At 41.9% G+C, this 22326-nt stretch overlaps 2 protein-coding genes across 2 annotated transcripts in view; one reads left to right on the top strand and one right to left on the bottom strand.

Annotated features, from left to right (window-relative positions):
• The window catches only part of TAOK1 (TAO kinase 1), a 65269-nt gene extending 59460 nt beyond the window's left edge, over positions 1-5809 (bottom strand). The window contains exon 1 of the mRNA XM_049771393.1: positions 5591-5809. Coding sequence (XP_049627350.1) covers positions 5591-5722 — 132 coding nt within the window. The 5' untranslated portion in view covers positions 5723-5809. The remainder of the gene's footprint in view (positions 1-5590) is intronic.
• GIT1 (GIT ArfGAP 1) overlaps positions 1-22326 on the top strand; it is a 195184-nt gene that overhangs the window by 123406 nt on the left and 49452 nt on the right. The gene's annotated exons all lie outside the window — the stretch shown is intronic.

Raw genomic sequence — 22326 nt, 5'->3', positions numbered from 1 at the left:
GCCAAAGAGATAAACAGTGGGTAGGATGCCTGCCTGCCTTTCATGCAGCTGACCCAGGTTCAATCTCCAGCAACACATATGGTCCCCAGAGTTCTGCTAGAAGTAACCACTGAGCACAGAGTTAGGACTAAGTCTTATGTCCAGCTGGATGTGGCCCAACTGCCCCACCCCCCACTAAAGGGCAACATTTTCATTTCCAGGTTTTTGAGCCACACTCAGTGATGCCCCGCATAATTCCTAGCTCTGCATTCAGGAATTACTCCTGGTAATGCTGTTTTGTTACTTTAGTTCTGAATAACTGTTTTTGTTTTAGTTTGGTATTTTTGGGTCACACTCGGCAGTGCACAGGGATTACTGCAGGCTCTGCACTCAGAAATTACTCCTGGGGCCGGAGCAATAGCACAGCAGTAGGGTGTTTGCCTTGCACCTGGCTGAGCCAGTATGGACCTCTGTTTGGTCCCTGGCATCCCTTATGGTCCCCCAAGCCAGGAGCGATTTCTGAGCGCATAGCCAAAGAGTAACCCCTGAGTGTCACCCGGTGTGCCCCCTCCAAAAAAACAAATTACTCCTGACAGGCTTGGGGTATTACATACAATGCCAAGGATAGAACCCAGGTCAGCCACATGCAAGGCAAATGACCTCTACATACTGTGCTATAGCTTCAGGTCTAACTTTTCTCTATCTTAAAAAATGGGGGGGAGGGGGAGGGTGTTGGGGTGGGGGAAGGTGAGGGTGTGCAGAGAGATAGCACAGATGGTAGGGCATTTACCTTGAATGATGTCAAACTGGGTTCAATCCCCAGCATGGTAACTCAAGCCTGCCAGGAGAGATTTCTGAGCACAGAGCAGGGAGCAACCCCTGATTACTGCCGGGAGTGGCCCAAAAACAAATAAACAAAAACTAAAAGGGGGGGGAGGTGGAGAAACATCATAGTGGGTAGACTGTCTGCCAGAAATAACAACTGAGTGCTGCTGGGTGTGGCTCAAAAAAATAGGAAAAGTGGAGTGGGGAACAAGGCAAGGGTTTTGGACCACACAGTGCTCAGGGCTTACTCTGGCTCTGTGTTCATAAACCATTTCTGGGGATTCCTGGGACTGAACCTGGGCCAGCTGTGTGGGAGGCAGGTACCCTGCCTCTCTGGTTCAAACTTTAATGTAATTTTCACATTACATTAAAATTGCCCAAGAAATGGGGCCGGAGCAGTGGCATAGTGGTAAGGCATTTGCCTTGCACATGCCTGGCCTAGGATGGACTGCGGCTCAATTCCCCGGCATCCCATATGGTCCCCCAAGCCAGGAGTGATTTCTGAGCACATAGCCAGGAGTAACCCCTGAGTATTACCAGATGTGGCCCAAAAAATAAAAATAAAAAAATAAAAAAGAATTAAAATTGCCCAGAAAAATGCTTTAAATAAAATGGGAGGCCGGAGAGATGGCATGGAGGTAAGGTGTTTGTCCTGCATGCATAAGGATGGTGGTTTGAATCCTGGCATCCTATATGGTCCCCAGAGCCTGCCAGGAGCGATTTCTGAGCATAGAAATGGGAGTAACCCCTGAGCGCTGCTGGGTGTGACCCCCACCCAATATAATAATAAAAAAATAAATAAAATAAAATGGGGAGGACTTATTAATAAAAACAAAGCTCAAGTCCTAATAAGGCTAAAAACCAACACTCAAGGTGATTTAACTGAACTGATAATTTGCCAAAAGAAAATACAACTCTCTTTGAATAAAAATAACAAAAAAAAAATCTAAAATAAGCTTTACATTAAAAATTACCAATCAGGGGCCGGGCGGTGGCCCTGGAGGTAAGGTGCCTGCCTTGCCTGCGCTAGCCTAGGACGGACTGCGGTTCGATCCCCCGGCGTCCCATATGGTCCCCCAAGCCAGGAGCGACTTCTGAGCGCATAGCCAGGAGTAACCCCTGAGCGTCACCGGGTGTGGCCCAAAAACCAAAAAAAAAAAAAAAAAATTACCAATCAGGGGCCAGAGAGGTGGCTAAGGCGTCTGCCTTGCAAGAGCTAGCTTAGGACAGACCTCGGTTGGATCCCCTGGCGCCCCATATGGTCCCCCCAAGCCAGGGGCGATTTCTGAGCGCATAGCCAGAAGTAATCCCTGATCGTCAAATGGGTGTGGCCAAAATAAACAAAAATTACCAATCAAAAAATTTAAGGTGGGGCTGGAGAGATAGCATGGAGGTAAGGTGTTTGCTTTTCATGCAGAAGGTTGGTGGTTTTATGCCAGGAAACTTCAGGGGTAGGGTCTCTTTGAATTTAGGCCAAGGTTATTCCTTTCCATGCCCCTCATATTTTGGTGGGCCTATGCAAACAACAATTGCCACTCTAACACCGTTTTTACTGTGCTCCTTTGACTCTAATCCTTAAAAAACAAAACCCACTTAAAATTTGAGGTTAACTTAAGCTCATATGCATGTACAGGGAAATGTAAAAAATACTATGCCTCTAATGTTTAAGGAGTTACGTAAGTACGTAAGTTTTATGGCTTTAGATTGCCTTGTGTGCTGTTAAGAAATATTATAATGTGTTACAATCTGGGGACTTGAGGGACAAAGTAATTGTACATGGATTCTATTTTGTTTGTCTTAATGTTCTTTGGCTGAAAGTTCAAAGTTAAGATATCAGCAAGGGGACTTCTTCTGAGAATTATGTTATGGGTGATTGTCCTTTCACTGTAACTTTACCTTGTCCTCTTTCTTTGCATCTTTGTTCTCATAATTAAAAATAAAAAAATTAAAAAAAAAAGAAGAAGGTTGGTGGTTTGAATCCCGGCATCCCATATGGTCCCCAGATCCTGCCAGGAGTGATTTCTGAGCATAGAGCCAGGAGTAACCCCTGAGTGCTGCTGGGTGTGACCCAAAAACCAAAAACCAAAAAAAAAATTTTAGGTGCCGTATTTTCTGACTTATACTAAGTCAACCCTAACCCATGAAAAACTTAAAAGAGGGGGGCAAACCACTCCTCCCTGAACCTGGAGTAAGTTTTAGCATGCCATATTCTGACATATAAGACAACCCCCAACTTTTAAGAAGATTTTCATGGGCCAAAAAGTCGTCGTATATGCTGGAAAATATTATACTAAAAAGTGGGTCAAATACTGAAAAGAAGTAATAAGTAGATCCAATAAGGATTCAAAAATTAGTTACAAAACAGATTTATGGGGATAAGATGGCGCCATACTCAAGTGCCTTACTTACTGTATTACCTCTCTGACCCCACAAAATTTCAACCAAAGGAAAAGGAATCAAAAGGACATTTTATAAGAAAAACAAGCACAGGGGTCGGAGAGATAGCATGAACGAAAGGCGTTTGCCTTGCAAGCAGAAGGTCAGTGGTTCGAATCCTGGCATCCCATATGGTCCCCCAAGCCTGCCAGGAGCAATTTCTGAGTGTAAAGCCAGGAGCAACCCCTGAGCACTTCAGGGTGTGACCCAAAAACCAAAAGAGAAAAAAAAAAGAAAAAGAAAGAAAAACAAGCACAAATAACAGAAAAAAGAAAAAGTTCTAAAAGCTTTTTTTTTTTTTAATTTTGGGCCACACCTGATGACGCTCAGAAATCACTAGTGGCTAGGGGGACCATATGGGACACCAGGAGATTGAACCGAGGTCCATCCTGTGTCAACCGCATGCCAGGCAAACACCTTACCACTACGCCATTGCTCCAGACCCAAGTTCTAAAAGCTTTTAAAATTGTTTTTGGAGAAAGGAAAGTGTTGATTTCTTTAACAATGAAATAAGACATCCATATCTATAAAAAAAATATCAGAGGTGATGAATAACTACTAAAAATAGTCATTAAGGCTATATATCAGTGTAAGTAATTAATGCCACAAACTGCTCATTTGAAATTAACTTCACACTTCTTATTTTGTTTTTATTTGTTTTTCCTTTTTTGGTTTTTGGGCCACACAGCTGTGTTCAAGGTTCACACCTGGCTCTCTACTTAAGAATTACTCCTACTGGGTTCAGGAGATCATACAGAATGCCTGTTATAAGCACATTATACCTGCTGTACTACCTCATCTCTCCAACTTCCAATTTTCTTTTTTATTTAGTTTTTGAGTCTCACCCAATATTGCTCATGGTCACTTCTGGCTGGAGGGCTTGAGACCATATGGGATACCAGGGATTGAATCTGGGGAAAGTTTGTGCAAGATAAACATCCTACCCACTATACTATCACTCCGGTCCTGTAATTTTCTTTTCTTTTCTTTTTTTCTTTTTTGGTTTTTGGGCCACACCCGGTGGTGCTCAGGGGTTACTCCTGGTTATCTGCTCAGAAATAGCTCCTGGCAGGCATGAGGGGCCATATGGGACGCCAGGATTCGAATCAACCACCTTAGGTTCTGGATTGGCTGCTTGCAAGGCAAACACCACTGTGCTCTCTCTCCAGCCCCTAATTTTCATTTTTTTGGTTTTTTGTTTTTTGTTTTTGGGTCACACCTGGCAGCTCAGGGGTTACTCCTGGCTCTATGCTCAGAAATCACTCCTGGCAGGGTCAGGGGACCATATGGGATGTCGGGATTCGAGTCACTGACCTTCTGCGTGAAAGTCAAACGCCTTACCTCCATGCTATCTCTCCGGCCCCAATTTTCATTATTTTTAAGGTATAAAATACCTTCACAAGTCTGGTTTTTGGGCCACACGTGGTGGCACTCAGAGGTTACTCTTGGCTCTGTGCTCAGAAATCACTCCTGGCAGGCTTGAAGGACCTGGGTCCCCTGGATCTGCCACATGCAAGTCAAATGCCCTACCACTATGCTATTGCTCTGGCCCAAGTCTTTGGTTTTTGGGTTTAAAAAAAATTTTTTTTCAGAAGCAACCCATACAGAAAGTTGTCATTATCAATAACTCATATTGCCCTCTACTTAGGTATTATAACCTATTATCTACTCTAGATATATCATATAAATGAAATATTTGCATGTTCATCAATAGTTTATATCATTTAGCATAGTCCCCTCTCTTGTTTTTTATTTTTTGTTGCCCATATATAATAACCCAGCAATACGTGGGTTATTCTTAGCTCTGAACTCAGGAATTATTCCTGGCAGTACAAGTGGGACCATATGAGACCTGAGGAGCAAACCTGGGTCAACTGCATACCGACTCTCTGTGGACCCTAGCATGTATGTTTCTGTAGGCCATTCATATTGTACAAGTATCAAATTGCTAAAAAATAAATTCCTTTTTTGTGTATGTCCTAAAAACTAATTTTGTCCTGACAAATAACAACTTTTAATTTCCCTAACAATAAAATTTGACATGTATAGGACTTTCAAAGTCAATATTCTGCAATATTTAATTCTATACTTCACCTTATAAAACTCCTAGAAAGCATGTACCAAAAGTACAGGTAACTTAAGGCAAAATAATATTCATATTCATTTTTTCACCAATAATCCAAGAAAGTTGATAACTAAAAAAATCAATTTTTTAAAAGTTATACTTTCACACTATATACCTATGCAAATGACTAAGTAGACTCTTTGCCTCTGTTATCTCTTATGATTTTTTTTTAACTCTGCCAGACTAGATATTAAGTAAATGCTCATCAGAGCCTTTAATACTTACAAAATACACTGCACCAAAGCTTCCATGGCCAATTTCTCTGAGATCTGTGAAGAGCTTCTCTGGATCTTCTTTGAAGAAGAGCTCTGCAATTTCAGGATCCTTCAGGCTGCCTGCTCTGTTAGTTGATGGCATCCTGCTTGGCAGTCAGCTGTCTGATTCTAATTTTATATTGCTATCCAAATCCTTGGTTCATCTGTATGAATGAAGCCACGCTGGCATAAACTATTGTAGAGAAACAAAAGATAGAGAAATAAACAATAGTTATTGAGAATAATTAGTAAATGATACTTTTTTGAAAAGTTTATTTAATGTATAAAATTATATCAAACACAGAATTTCATTGAAAAGGCAGTGTGTTCTACTATTACAATAGTTCCAAAACCTCAAAATCACTACCTGTACTTTGAAATGGAATGAAATTTCTTATCTATAGGGTAAATATATACCTGTACTATATGTATTTTAAAAGGAAAACAAATCTTAGAAGGTTTTCTGTATCAGCTCTTAAATTTTATATAAGTATAGGAGGTAAGGCATGTGTCTTGTATCTGCCAACCCAGATCAGATCCCTGGCATCACATATGGTTCCCTTAGCAATGCCAGGAGTCAATCCTGCGCAGAGTCAGGAATAGCTTCTGAGCATTGCCAGTGTAGGCCCATTCCCTTACATACACAAAAAGGCTTACTTATCTAATTCTAATGCAGAAAAAAAAACCTTAACACACAGACTATACAGGAAAATATGCAACCCCCTTAAATATACACATACACAATACTCTTCTAACGACATGACATTTCCCATCTATATGATTATCATATAACACTCAAAGATTTAATTCAGTACACTATATATCTTTATTTTCAGAGATCTTTTGCCAGCATTTAATTTTTTTTTTTTTGGTTTTTGGGCCACACCTGGTGGTGCTCAGGGGTTACTCCTGGCTGTCTGCTCAGAAATAGCTCCTGGCAGGCACGGGGGACCATATGGGACACCGGGATTCGAACCAACCACCTGTGGTCCTGGATTGGCTGCTTGCAAGGCAAATGCCGCTGTGCTATCTCTCCGGGCCGTCAGCATTTAATTAACAGACATTCCAAAAAAAAATACAATGGGCTGGGGTCGGAGCAGTGGCACAAGTGGTAGGGTGTTTGCCTTGCACACACTGATCTAGGACGGACCCTGGTTCGATCCCCCAGCATCCCATGTGATCCCCCAAGCCAAGGGCAATTTCTGAGCACATAGCCAGGAGTAACCCCGGAATGTCACTGGGTGTGGCCCCAAAACAAAAAAATTAATAAAGAAAAATGCAATGGGCTAAAGTAATAAATTTAATACAAACAAGCAATTCCTTTATATTAATCTCTTAGTATGGCATTGAGAGATCTGCTTTTATAAATAAGTAGATAATATAATGGGTAACTTCTTGGGATCTGCTGTTAGTTCCTATTATCAGATAACCCTGTTAAAAATGGTTGTCAAAATCAAGAGACTTTAGTAAGTTTTAGAATGATACTGTATGTCATTCAACAAAAAGGGCATACACAAAACCCAACAGGAAGAATTCACATAACCCAACAAACCAAAATCCCCAACCACAATTTAAGAAAGAGGAAGGGCAGAAAACCTGAAGACATTTATCCAAAGTAGATACAAGGAAGCTAAAAGACACAGGAAAAATAATAAACAAATGACTTTCCTTATTAACAAGGTAATACAAATTAAAAACAAACACAAAGACATCATTTTACATTAAAATAAAAAACAAAACATAAAATTGGAGGGCCAGAGCAATAGCACAGCGGTAAGGTGGTTTGCCTTGCACGCAACCAACACAGGACGGATCCTGGTTCAAATCCTGGCATCCTAGATGGTCCCCCGAGCTTGGCAGGAGCGACTTCTGAGTGCAGAGACAGGATAACCCTGAAGGCCACCGCCAGGTGTGAACCAAAAACAAAACAAAAACAAACAAACAAAAAAAGGAAACCATGTTAATGAGGATATATTGTTGGAAAGAAAGTAAATTAGCACATACAGTCTCTTTGAAGAAAAAAAGAAAATTCCTTGGGTCTGGAGAGAGAGGCATTTGCCTCACATACTGCCAACCCAGGAAGGACCTGGATTCTATTCCTAGCATCACACATGGTCCCCTGAAACTGCCAGGGGCAATTTCTGAACACAGAGCCAGGAGTGATCACTGAGCTCTGCTGGGTGTGGCCCAAAAAGAAAAAAAAAATTCCTTAAAAGCTAAAATCGGGGCCAGAGAGATAGCATGGAGGTAAGGCTTTCATGCAGGACAGTGGTTCAAATCCCGACATCCCAGGAACGATTTCTGAGCCTAAAGCCAGGAGTAACCCCTGAGCACTGCCGGGTGTCGTGACCCAAAAAGCCAAAAAAAAAAAAAAAAAAAAAAGTTAAAATCACCATATGACCCAGCAATATCATTTAGCTATTTATGCAAAGGCTATGGAAACACTAATCTGAAAAAGATAGAAATCTGGGGCCTGATAGCACAACAGAACAAAGGTAGGGCGTTTGCCTTGCATGCTGCCAAACTTGACGAACCTGGGTTCAATTCCCAGCATCCCATGTGGTCCTGAGCCTGCCATGAGCATTTTCTGAGCACAGAGCCAGGAGTAATCAATCCCTGAACGCCTCTAAGTGTGATCCCCCACAAAAATAGTGCATTCCCCACCACTTTACAAATTTTAAAAAATTCTCACTTTATGAAATCCATAGATATGTCTTGTATGAAATATAAATAAAAATTTTAAGTTACACAAAGTATTTTATTTGTATAATAGACTAGAATATATCATGTACGATTGGTGAAATAAATCATCCATCTATATGAAACTTTCTGTAATATTTTAAGTCTTTTTATTTGGGGGGGGGAACCTGTGACACTCAAGGGTTACTCCTGACTATGTGCTCAGAAATCGCTCCTGGATTGGGGGACCATATGGGATGCCGGGGGATCAAACTGTAGTCTGTCCTAGGTCAGCCACATGCAAGGCAAACACCCTACCACTGCGCCACCTCTCTGGTTCCATATTTTAAAATCTTATAATAGACAAAAATCTAGTGTATCTAGATTTGATTTTTGTTTTGGGTTTATTACCAGATAGTGCTCTGAAGCTATTCCTGGCCCAGTGTTCAGCAGTGATCCCCCAAACACCAGCAGCATGCAAGGTAGTGCATTATCTCCTGTACTCTCTCTCTAGCCAAGAATAGTAAATAGGTACATTATAATAAGACTGAAAAGTAATTCTGTGGGGCCAGAACAATAGTACAGATAGGGAGCCTGCCTTGCACACAGCCCACAGGATTTGATCACTAACTACAGAGCCAGTAGTAAGACCTACACAGAGAGGGTATGGGCCCAAAACAACCAACCAACCAGCCAAAGAAAAAAGCACTTTCCTATCAAAAGCTCAATCAAAAGACTGAGAGAAGAGGTAGCATAGATAAACAGTATAGCAGGTAGGGCGTTTGGCTTTTAAGCAGTAGATCTGGGTTTGAGCCCTAGAACTCTACCAGGAATGATCCTTGAATACAAAACCAGGAATAAATCTGCGCACTGCAAGGTGTGTCCCCCAAACAAAGCCAAACAAAATAAAAGGAGGGGCTGGAGCAATGGTAGAGAAACTAATAGGGTGTTTGTCTTGCATGTGGCTGGCCTAGGGTTTGATCCCCTTAGGTGTCCCCTATGGCCCACTGAGCACCACCAGAAATAATTCCTGCGTGCAGAGCCAGGAGTAACCTCTGAGCAATACCAGGTGTTCTTAAAAAAGAAGAGACAGTATATATTTCAGTATCATTTATTTTTTAATCCACTATTGATTTGATACCAATATTAAATCTTTCCTTTATGGGGTGATATGGGATGTGAGGGATTAACCAAGTCTGGCCATATTCGAGGCAAATGTTACCTGCTGTACTGTCTCTCCAGTCCTGAACAACTCTTCAATGAAAGACTAATTGTCTTGTGTGTGTGTGTGTGTGTGTGTGTGTGTGTGTGTGTGTGTGTGTGTGTGTGTGTGGTTTTTGAGTCACACCCGGCAGTGCTCAGGGGTTACTCCTGGCTCCATGCTCAGAAATTGTTCCTGGCAGGCATGGGGGACCATATGGGACACTGGGATTCGAACCAATGACCTTCTGCATGAAAGGCAAACGCTTTACCTTCCATGCTATCTCTCTGGCTCCAGACTTAAGCAATTTTATTTTCTATGGACATACTTCAAGTATTACAAATACAAACTCAGTTACACACCACTACCATCAGCAAATTGTTTTTCTTGCTTGACTAACATGAATTACTCAAATGCTTTAGGTTTGCTTTAGATTAGAATTACTCAAATCTGTTTTCTTCCTCCCTCCTCACAAACCATGACAACACAGCGATAGTGAAGTGCTTTAAAAGCATGACACAGATAACAATACAGAAGGCAAGTCGCCTTGCATGCAACAGAACAGGAGTTCAATCACCATATGGTCCCTTGTCCCTGCCAGGAATGATCCCTAAGAGAAGAGCCAGAAGTAAGCCCAGAAGTAAGTCCTATGCACCACCAGGTGTAACCCAAAAACCAAAGCAAACCAAAGCATACACCATACCATTATGGTAATAGACATCTACCCTTTTTGTCTATATATGAGTTTGCACCAAAATGAAAATAAAATGCTGTAGTTCATGAGTTCGGTGGTATGGCACTTGCCTGGCGTTGGCTAAAGTAGGTTCAATCCCCAGAACAAAATCCCCCAAACCCATCAGTATTAATCCCTGAGCACCAGCAGATATGATCTAAATGCAGCCCTACCCAAACATGTAACAATTCAGTGTTAGACAAGACACTGTTAGACAAAACACTACCAAGTTATAATTGCAATCCTGCAATTTGTAATGTTCAAAGCATCAGTGTTTAAAGTTAAAAAAAAAATTTTTTTTTTTTTTGGTTTTGGGCCACACCTGGTGGTGCTCAGAGGTTACTCCTGGCTGTCTGCTCAGAAATAGCTCCTGGCAGGCACAGGGGACCATATGGGACACCGGGATTCGAACCAACCACCTTTGGTCCTGGATCGGCTGCTTGCAAGGCAAACACCGCTGTGCTATCTCTCCGGGCCCTAAAGTTCAATTACAAGTAATCACTATTGCAGCCACTCAACATTGCCACTTCTTATATAAACACTACTACATAGAAATATATGTAACATATAACTGAATGAGTATGGCTTTATTTCAGTAATTGTGTGGCTTCTTTTTCGTTTGTTTGTTTTGGGGTCACACCCGGAGGCGCTCAGGGGTTACTCCTGGCTCTGCACTCAGAAATCACTCCAGGAAGGTTTGGGGGACCATATGGGATGTCAGGGGTTAAACCCAAGTCCATCCCGTGTCGGCAGCGTGTAAGGCAAACACCCTACCGCTGTGCTAACTCTCTGGTCCTCTCAATAATTGTGTTTTAAATTTTATTTTAATTTTGTACAGTTTTCAGATGTCATAAAATATTATTCTTGAAGGCAGAGTGATAGCACAGCGGTAGGGTGTTTGCCTTGCACGCGCCCAACCCAAGGCGGAATGGGTTTGATTCCCGGCATCCCATATGGTCCCCAGAGCTTGCCAGGGGCGATTTCTGAGTGCAGAGCCAGGAGTAAACCCTGAGCGCTGCCAGGTGTGCCCCCCAAAAAAATTCTCCTTTGGGGTTTCACCAACATTTAAAAATGTATAAATAGACTAGAGGAATTAGATCAGGGAGTTGGCATGTATGCCATGACATAGAATTTGACTCTCAGCATTATAATGCATCCCAGGACACCACCAGGTAGGCTCTCTTTAACAATGATTGCTCTGGCTTGCAAAGCCAGACCAAGTAACACTAGAAGTGATTCTCAGAACCTATGTACTGCTTGAGACAAATCCCCTACAAAATAACATTCATAGCACAGTGTCACAACAGTACAACCTACAGATAAAATTTCTATCTTTATAAAATAAAATAAAGGGGGTCGGAGAGATAGCAATGAAGGTAGGGAGTTTGCCTTGCATGCAGAAGAATGGTGGTTCGAACCCCAGCATCCCATATGGTCCCCTGAGTGCTGCCGGGTGTGACCCAAAAACCAATCAATCAATCAGTCAATAAATGAATAAATAAATGAATAAATAAATAAATAAATAAATAAAGTACACTTGGGGCTGGAGAGATAGCACAGTGTTAAGGCATTTGCCTTGCATGCAACTGACAAAGGACAGAGCCGGTTCGATTCCTAGCATCCTATATGGTTCCCCAAGCTTGCTCAGTTTAAACATTTCTGAGCACAGAGCCGGAGTGACCCCTGCACATCACTGAGTGTGGCCCAAAAACCAATAAACAAATAAATAAACTAATTTAAATCTTTTTTTAAAAATACACTTAACAAAAAGATGATGTATGTACTATGTTGGTTATTAAAGATGAAAGATTTCTTTTCTACAGAAAAATATTAAAGGATTAAAGTGAAGCCTATATTATGGGGACAGGAAAAGATAGTTTGAAGGGGATATAAATAGAAGCTAAATTTCTTTTTTTGTTTCTGTTTTGTTTTTTGGGGGGCCACACCCGTTTGATGCTCAGGGGTTACTCCTGGCTAAGCGCTCAGAAAGCACCCTGGGGGACGAACGGTAGTCCTTCCTTGGCTAGCGCTTGCAAATGCACTTTACCTCTAGCGCCACCTCGCAGGCCCCTTGTTTTTTTTGGTGGGGCCACACCTGTTTGATGCTCAGGGATTACTCCTGGCTAAGTGCTCAGAAATTGCCCCTGGCTTAGGGGGACCATATGGGACGCCGGAGAATCGAACGGTGGTCCTTCCTTGGCTAGCACTAGCAAGGCAGACACCTTACCTCTAGTTCACCTCGCAGGCCCCAGAAGCTAGATTTCTTTATTCCATATTTCATATAGTTAATATCAACCCTTTAAATATTTCATACTTTATATAATCCCTAAAAGTCAAATGTAAATTAAGACAAATTACCTGTTTCACTAAGTTGGTAGTTCAATAACAAAACAAAAAATATTGATTTTTCTGGTGTTTTTTTTTTTTGGGGGGGGGGGCTACACTAGGCTCTGCGCTCAGAAATCGCTCCTGGCAGGCTCGGGGGACCATGAAAATGATTGATTTTTTTAATACCATGATAGTACTATATATTAGAAATAGACTGTTAATAGAATGACCCAAAAAAGTCCAAATCAAGGTATTTTAGCCCTCATAACAATAATAACTTAGAACTGTTATGGGCTGATTATGTGAGTAACAAACTTGGTTGAAACACAGCTAACCCAGGATTGATCCCCACTATCTTGTATGGTCCAAGTCTCACCAGGAGTGATCCCTGAATAAGAGGTGAGAGAGAACCAGAAGAGAGAGATTATTAAAGCAGTGTCAGCACTGCAATTTGTGTAAGAAGGAGAGGGGGAGGAGAGGGGAGAGGAGAAAAAAGGAGAGGAGGGGAGAAGAGAGGAGCGTAAGAGAAAGGAGAAGGGAGGAGAGTGGAATGGAGTGGAGATTTGTTTGTGTTTGTTTTTGGGTCACACCCGAAGCACTCGGGGTTACTCCTGGCTCTATACTTAGAAATCTTCCCTGGCAGGCACGGTGGACCATATAGGATGCTGAGATTCAAACCACCGTCCTACATGCAAGGCAAATGCCCCACACCTCCATGCCATCTCTCTGGCTGTAGTAGAGATTTAATTGAAAGGGATTGGGGGGAGGGGGGGTTGGAGAGACAGCACAGCAGCAGGGTGTTTGCTTTGCATGCTGCTGACCCGGAACATACCAGGTTCAATCCCTGGCATCCCATATGGTCCCCTGAGCCATCAGAAATCAGGAGTGATTTCTAAGCATTGAGCCAGTAGTAACCCCTGAGCACTGCATGGTGTCCCCCCCTCAAAAAAAAAAAAAAAAGATTGTAGGGCTAGTGAGATAGTACAGGGGTTTAGGCACCTGCCCCAGGTTCAATTCCCAGGAGTTGGTGTGGTTCTCCCAAACACTACCAGAAGTGATTCCTAAGTAGTCAGAAGTAAGTGCTGAGTATAGCTAGGTATGGCACACATCCTCCCAAAAAGCCCCAAGAGATTGTGAACCACATAAAAACCACAATGAAGCCTATCAAGTATATTACAACTCACTAAAAAACATAGATTTAAAGAAACATGCAGACTATTGAACTTTGGGAAATGCAAGAAAAATAATTTTGTAATTATACTAAAAGCTGATAAAAATTAGAACTGTTTATCCTGTTTTCTGAAAGCCAATAGAAATAGTTAATGATGTACAGCTTTTATTTTTTCAGTTATAGATCTTTTATAACCAAATTATTTTGTTTGTTCAATTAAACCCTTTTATTTTTGGGGGGAAAGGAATTCTCCCAAACCAGTGTACAGAAGATCAGAAGATCACTCCTGGTGATAGTTCACTGGTTATATGTACCAGATGGGCCAATTCTTGAGGCTGGCAATAAAGTACAGTGGGTCCAGTGGTGTTAGATAGCCTCTTTATGTTTTGTTTTGGAACCTCAGCAATGTTCAGGGCTCTACACTAAGAAATCACTTCTGGTGGGCTCAAGGGACTATATGGGATGCTAGAGACTAAACTGGATTGGTCATGTGTAATGGCACTGGCTCCTAATCAATCAATTTTAATGGCTGCTCATACTTTCACTTGAAATTTTAACTGGTCTCCTGAGCCTGCCAGCAATGATTTCTGAGTGCACAGCCAAGAGTAACTCCTGAGCACCACTGGGTGTGGCCCTAAAACAAAAACCAAAAAAAGGGAAGAAAATTTAACTGAAAAATGACAACACCTAAACCCACTAATCTATCTGCATATAACAAAAACACAGGATTTTGATTTTTGTGCCACAGTCATCAGAGCTTAGGGCATTCTGGAAACCCTCCTCAAGAATTTAAGGTACCATATAAGGTTACAGGGATTGAACCCAGGTCAGCTGCAAGTGAGACAAGCACCATATACTACTCACTGGCCCCAAACCCACAAAATTTAAGGCCCTCCCAATGAAGGTAAAGTTTAAATATATAAATGATTTAATATGCAATGAGAAAATATTCAAAGTACATATTTCTGAATTATTTGCATTCATAATACATAAAGAATTCAAGAGTCAGAGAAAGAGAGTTTAAAAGGTTGAATGCAAACTGTGTGCAGAGGTCTGGGTTTTAGCTCTTGCACCATATGATCCCAAAGCACTGTTGGGAGTAACCTCCAAACACAGAACCAAAAGGAGCCCTGAGCACTGCTAGGTGTATCTTAAAACAAAAACGCAAAAACAATACTATGGGGAAAAATATTTTGTAAAAAATGTTTGTGGGGTTGGGCCAGAAAGATAACATGGAGGTAGGGCATTTGCCTTGCATGCAGAAGAACGTTGGTTCAAATCCCGGCATCCCATATGGTCCTCCGAGCCTGCTGGGAGCGATTTCTGAGCATAGAGCCAGGAGTAGCCCCTGAGCACTGCCAGGTGTGACCCAAACCAAAAAAAAAATATATATTTTTTTTTGTGGGGTCAAACTCAATAGTGGTTAAGTCTTATTTCTGGATCTATGTTCAGAAATCATTCCTGGCAGTGCTTTGTGAACCATATAAAGTACCAGGAATGAGCCTAGGTTAACTGCATCAAAACAAGTGCCTTATATGCTGCTGTATTACTGCTTTGGACCCTTTTTTAAATCTTTCTGTTTGTTTTTGGGCCACACCAGCAATTTTCAAGAATCCTGGTTCTACCTATACTCAGGAATTACTCCTGGCAGTACTCTGGAAACCATCAGACATTGGGGATCAAAAGGGTCAAAACAGGTTCAGCTGTGTACATGAGTAGCCAAAAAATTAAGGCAGACTGACAAACAATGTGTTAAAATTAAGAGATACAAAAATTTGTTATTTTCCCTTTGGGAAAATCAGACTCAGATCCAAAAGCTGTCCCTGGCAATGCTAAGTATACCGGGTGATGTAAGAGCTCAAATCCAGGGTTCCCATCAAAGTATACACTCCTGACTTTGAATAATCTGCAGAGGAAAGTTAGAATTTTTTTTTTCATTTTTGTTTTGGGGCAACACCCAGCTGCGCTCAGGGGTTTACTCCTGTCTCTGAGCTCATATATTATTCTTGGTGGGCTTAGGAGACCATATGGAATGCCGGAGATCAAACCTCAGTCCGACTCATGCAAGGAACACACCCTATCATTGTGTTATTGCTCGGCCCTAGTTGGAAATATTTGTTTTGATTTTGGGGTCTTGCCAATCAGGTCTAGGAAACCCAGGTTGCTACACACAATGATACAAGGTCCAGCTGTGCATACCTGACAGTGATAAAGTCAGAAGATAATGCTCTCCTAGAGAAGTGCTAGGAACTAACAGGGTTTTATAAGGAGGTATTGGTATCAGGTAGGGGTGTGGGGAATGTGTTGGCAGGAACTTAGGCCTCCAATATACAAGGCATAATGTTACAGCCCTTGGAGTTCCTTCCTGAAGGAACTGGGAAAAACTATTACGGGTTTGACTCAAGTGGTAAAGAAGATCCTTAGCATGTATGAGACCACAAAGTTGCTCCCTGGCACTATATGGTCTCCTGAGCACTGACAAGACTAGCCCTGGTAGCACTTGAGCTCCTCCAGGCACTATAAAAAAATAAAACCAAAGACCAAGAGATGAGAAGGCTGTTTGCCTTGCATGTGGCCAACTTAGTTTGAAATAAATGAAAGTATATGACTGATTAATCCTAAAACATATATAACTAAGAAAGATGATATAACTAGAAAAATCCAACATGATTTATTTTTTAAATGTATTTATTTATTAGTTTTTGGGGCACACTTAGCAGCACTCAGGGCCACTTCCGCTCTGCACTCAGAAATCGCTCCTGGCAGGCTCAGGGGACTATATGGGATGCCAGGGATCAAACAATGCACTGTTGCGCCATTGCTCCGACCCCCCAACATGATTTGTTTTAATATCTCAGACCAAATCATGTCTTCAAGGAGTTCAAGAAGTTGAACACAAAGATTTACATGCCAGAGGTGGGTTTCAATATCTAGAAGCTCTTGGAAATGATCCTCAAGAATTGGCATTGGGGCCATACCTGACAGTACACAGTGCTTACTCCTCCTGGCTTTATGTCCTTATCTCTCAAGAGAGCTCAAGGGGCCAGAGTGATAGCCCAGTGGTAGGGCGTTTGCCTTGCACATGGCTGACCCAGGACAAACCTCTGATCGATCCTCAGCATCCCATATGGTCCCCCAAGCCAGGAGCGATTTCTGAGCACATAGCCAGGAGTAACCCCTAAGCGTCACCAGGTTTGACTCAAAAAAAATAAAATAAAATAAAAATAAAATAAAATAAAAAAAAGAGATCTGGGGCCTAAGAGATAGCATGGAGGTAAGATTTGCCTTTCATGCAGAAGGTCATCGGTTCGAATCCCGGCATCCCATATGGTCCCCCATGCTTGCCAAGAGCAATTTCTGAGCATGGAGCCAGGAGTAACTCCTGAGCACTGCCGGGTGAGACCCAAAAACCGAAAAAAAAAAAAAAAAAAAGAGAGAGAGAGATCTCTCAAAAGGACCAAATGCAGTGCTGGGGTTAGAACCAGGATTGACCACTTACAAATGAAGTACTTGTACTATCTCTGTATACCACATTCTAGTTTGTTTATTATTTGTGTGTGTGTGTGGCCCCCAGCCCCTAGTTTTATTTTATTTTGGGGGCGGGGATTTGGGTCACACTCGGCAGCGTTCAGGGGTTACTCCTGGCTATCTGCTCAGAAATAGCTCCTGGCAGGCACAGAGGACCATATGGGACGCCAGGATTCGAGCCATCCACCTTGGGTCCTGGGTTGGCTGCTTGTAAGGCAAACATCGCTGTGCTATCTCTCCGGCCCCCCTAGTTTTATTTTTAATCACGTAGATTTTATTGTTTATTGCCTGTAATAAGTTTAAAAATAATTTTTGGACTATACCTGGTGCTAATCTTTACTGCATGTGCTTGAGGACTGCTCCCAAGTAATGCAAGTGACACCATGCAGTGCCAGGAATAGGACTGAGTCTCCTTCATGCAAAGCATATACAAAATTTTACTGTACACCACCTCTATGACCCACTGTCCTTATGTTATTTCTGATCTAATCTTTATTACATCCCCATTTAATAAGTTTTGTAATCCAACTATTTGTTATTATTTGATACTGCCTATTCCCTTATTTTTTCCCTAAAATATTTTAAAATAATAGATGTACCTAGGCAATAAAATTTTGATCAGGAGAGGAAAAGAATTCTTATCTCAACTTCCTGATTTATTCTTTCCTATAGCCACATATATCAAAGTATCTATTTTTCATCCTCCTCTCTCATCTCTATTATTTCTGGATATCACACAACATTTTTAATATCCCACAAGTGTGATGATCACATTCTTTTTTTTTTTTTTTTTTTTTGAGTCACACCAGCAGCACTTAGGGATTACTATTACTCCTCCTGACTCTGTGCTCAGAAACTGCTCCTGGCAGGCTCCAGGGACCATATGGGATGCTGGGATTCGAACCACCGTCCTTCTGCATGCAAGACAAACGCCCTAACTCCATGCTATCTCTCCAGCCCTGATGAACACATTCTGAACTGATTAAATAATGGAGATTTTGGACACACAATTAAGGTTTTAATTTAGGAACATAAGGTTAGTTTTTTTGTTTTGGGGACACACTTAGAAGTGCTCGGGAGTTATTCCTGGTTTTATACTCAGAAATTGCTCCTGGTGGGCTCAGTGGATCAAATGGGAATACTGAGGATCGAACCTATGGGGAAGGCAAGGCACTTAAGAACTGTACTACAGACCCATTAAAATTAATTGCGGGGAAAAATTAAGGGGGCCAGAGAGATAGCACAGCAGTAGGGCGTTTGCCTTGTACACAGCCAATCCAGAACAAATGGTGGTTCAAATCCCAACACCCCACATGGTCGCCCATGCCTGCAAGGATCTATTTCAGAGCACAGACCAGGAATAACCCAAGAGCTGCCAGGTGTGACCAAAAATAAAGGAAGAGAAAATTTATTGAAATCCACATGTAATAAGGAACATTGCAATGTTCCTTTAAATACTAATTAGTGTTTATTTGTATGAATTACTTCATCTTAATTATATAGAATAAGAATATAACTATATGGAAACAAAGAATAAGAAAAAGAAATTGAGTTAATAAACAGGCTCGAGGCCAGAGCGGTGGTGCAGCAGTAGGGTGTTTGTTTGCCTTGCAAGTGCTGACCTAGGATAGACCTCGGTTAAATCCCCCAGTGTCCCATATATCCAGGAGCGATTTCTGAGCGCATAGCCAAAAGTAACCCTTGAGCATCACCAGGTGTGACCCAAAAACCAAAAATAAATAAATAAAATATACAGGGGTCCTGCATACCTATTATGATAACCATTAGTGGAACAGAGATAGAAGCATTGGCCCACACGCCTTAGTGCAATCCAGTGACTGCTGTTTGAGATTCCCTAGTGCCACAATAAAGCATGCAAACCCCAATACAACAACCAAGTGTTGTGACCCATTTTAAGCACTGCAATCTAAATGTGAGTGAACACCACAATCAATTGAGCAAGCACTGCAATCTAGGGTATGCATCACTTTTACCTGCATATAATAGCAAAGGAAAGGAGGAAATAAAGAGTCAAGAGACATAATACAAGGGTGGCTGTATTATCAAGTCACTGCCTTGCATGTGACTGTCTCAGGTTTAATCCCCAAAACCTCAAATGGTCCTCTGGGCGACTATGAGTAATCTCTGCTTGCAGAGTAAGGAGAAGCCTTGAGCACCCAGGTGTGGTCCAAAGTAGAAAGAGAGCAAGAAAGAAAAATAAAAAATGTTTATGATATCATACAATAATTCCTAGATACTGTACAATAAATTAGACTGGGTAAATTATTCTGCTTATATTCTTTATTTTGTTTTAACCTCAAAATTTGGGCTAGAGCCGGAGAGATAGCACAGCAGTAGGACATTGGCCTTATACACAGCCAATCTAGGATAGAGTCTGGTTCAATTCCCGTCATCCCAAATGGTTCCCTCAAACCTGCCAGGAGTAATTTCTGATTGCAGAGTCAGTAGTAACCCCCGAGTGCCACCGGTTGTGACCCAAAAACAAAAAAAAAGCAATCAAAATTTGGTCCAGAGCATACTGCAGTGGATAGGAGACTTGTCTTGCAAATAGTCAACGTGGGTTCAATCTCTGGATCATATATGGTCGCTGTGCTCAAGCCCTAAGCACTATTAGGCGTGCCTCTCCCCATAAAAAAAGAAAAGCTCAAGCTCATTCAAGACATATACCTAAAATAGATAAAACACGAATGACTGAACACAAATGATGGAAATGTTTAATTACAAAAGAAAGTGTATGGTGCAGAATTATACATATACATGTATTCATTCTGTTTTTATATTTTTAAAAAAGTGGGAAAATATATAAATATGTTATGTGGTGGTATTTGTCTGAATATACATAGACTTTCTCTAGAATTATATTCCACAGATGAGCAAAAGTATTTGGCTGAGGAAAACTAAAGGGCTGGGCCTTAGAGGGGCAAAAGTTGCTTTTAACATTTATTACATAATACACCTTAATCACACAGCTTCTGGAGATAAAAATCAAGGCATATAGAAAATATATGGGGGTAGAGAGATAGCACAGCGGCGTTTGCCTTGCAAGCAGCCGATCCAGGACCAAAGGTGGTTGGTTCGAATCCCGGTATCCCATATGGTCCCCCGTGCCTGCCAGGAGCTGTTTCTGAGCGGACAGCCAGGAGTAACCCCTGAGCATTGCCGGGTGTGGCCCAAAAACCAAAAAAAAAAAAAAGAAAAAAAAAAGAAAATATATGGGGACCAGAGAAATAGTACAGCAGGTAAGGCATTAACCTTGCATGCAATCAACATGGATTCAATACCCAGTTGAGTCCCCTGGAGTAATACCTAGCTCAGAGGCAAGAGTAAGCTCTGAACACCTCTAGGTGTGATCCAAAACACAAACAAGTAAAGTCTGCAGACCATACAACAGATAAGGGGCTAATATCTAAATATAAAATATATGTGTAAAATAAAACGCATTCACTAAGCTTAATAACAAAATGCACAATAAAATCACCCAAAATCAGGAAAAAAGAAGAACAGGGCCAGAGCGGTGGCGCAGGAGGTAAGGAGTCTGCCTTGACCCCGCTAGCCTAGAACGGACCACGGTTCAGTCCCCCAGTGTCCCATATGGTCCCCCAAGAGTGATTTCTGAGCACATAGCCAGGCATTGCCCCTGAGTGTTACTGGGTATTGACCAAAAACCAAAAAAAAGAAAAAAAGGAAAGGAACAGGGACCAAAGAGATAGCATGGAGGTAGGATATTTGCCTTAGATGCAGAAAGACATTGGTTCAAATCTTGGCATCCCATACGGTCCCCCATGCCTGCCAGAGGCGATTCTGAGCACAAAGCCAGGAGTAACCCCTGAGTGCTGCTGGGTGTGATCCAAAAACAAAACAAAACAAACAATCAAAAAAAAAAAAAAAGGAACAGACAATTCCCTACAGTGTGATATTTAGACAAAGATATAAGAAAAAGTGTTTATGGCCAGAGTGATAGCACAGCAGTAGGGTGTTTGCCTTGCATGCTGCTGATCTGGGATGGAACTGAGTTTAATCCCCAGCATATGATTCTGAGTGCAGAGCTAGGAGTAACCCCTGAGTACTGCTGGGTATTGTCGGTGGGAGGGAGGGAGGGAGGGAGGGAGGGAGGGAGGGAGGGAGGGAGGGAGGGAGGGAGGAAGGGAGGGAGGAAGGGAGGAAGGAAGGGAGGGAGGAAGGGAGGGAGGGAGGGAGGGAGGGAGGGAGGGAGGGAGGGAGGAAGGAAGGAAGGAAGGAAGGAAGGAAGGAAGGAAGGAAGGAAGGAAGGAAGGAAGGAAGGAAGGAAGGAAGGAAGGAAGGAAGGAAGGAAGGAAGGAAGGAAGGAAGGAAGGGTATTCAACACTATTATCAGAAAAAATGTAAATTAAAAGAAAACAATGAGATATTTCAAACCAGTAAGAATGGCTTTGAAAATGAAAGAAAGAAAAAAAACCAACCAGTATGAGTGGAGATGCAGTGAAAAGTTAGTGGAGATGCTTGCATTGCAAAAAGCTAAACTGGGTTAGATCCCAGGCTTGCATATGGTCAACCCAGTACCATTAGAAGTAAGCCCTAAGCATAGTTGCATATGTGTGGTCCATCCACGTCACAAAGGAAAAAGACTCAATCAAGGTTGATAAAATATTCTCTGGTTCAGCCTTTATGAAAAACAGTGAGAAAGGACAGAGTAACAGCACAACAGGTAGGGTGTTTGCCTTGTGTGAGACTGACCTAGGTTCGATCCCCAGCATTCCATATGGTCCCCTGAGCACCACCTCATGTGGCCCCAAAACAAAACAAATGACAAGGAAATTTTTTCAAAAAATCATGCAATTTGGACTGGAATAATAGCACAATGGTAGGACATTTGCCTTGCTCGCAGCTGATTCAGGATGGACGGTGGTTTGAATCCTAGCACCCCATATGGTCTCCCATGCATGCCAAGAGCGATTTCTGAGTGAAGAGCCAGGAGTAACCCCTGAGTGCCACCAGGTGTGACCCAAAAACAGAAACAAACAAAAACAAACAACAAAAAAATCATGCAATTTACTGCAACCTGGATTG

This window comes from Suncus etruscus, chromosome 1 (assembly GCF_024139225.1).
Source record: "Suncus etruscus isolate mSunEtr1 chromosome 1, mSunEtr1.pri.cur, whole genome shotgun sequence".
Taxonomy (NCBI): domain Eukaryota; kingdom Metazoa; phylum Chordata; class Mammalia; order Eulipotyphla; family Soricidae; genus Suncus; species Suncus etruscus.
The sequence above is the reverse complement of the archived record's forward strand: the minus strand, read 5'-3'. Positions and strand labels throughout refer to the sequence as shown.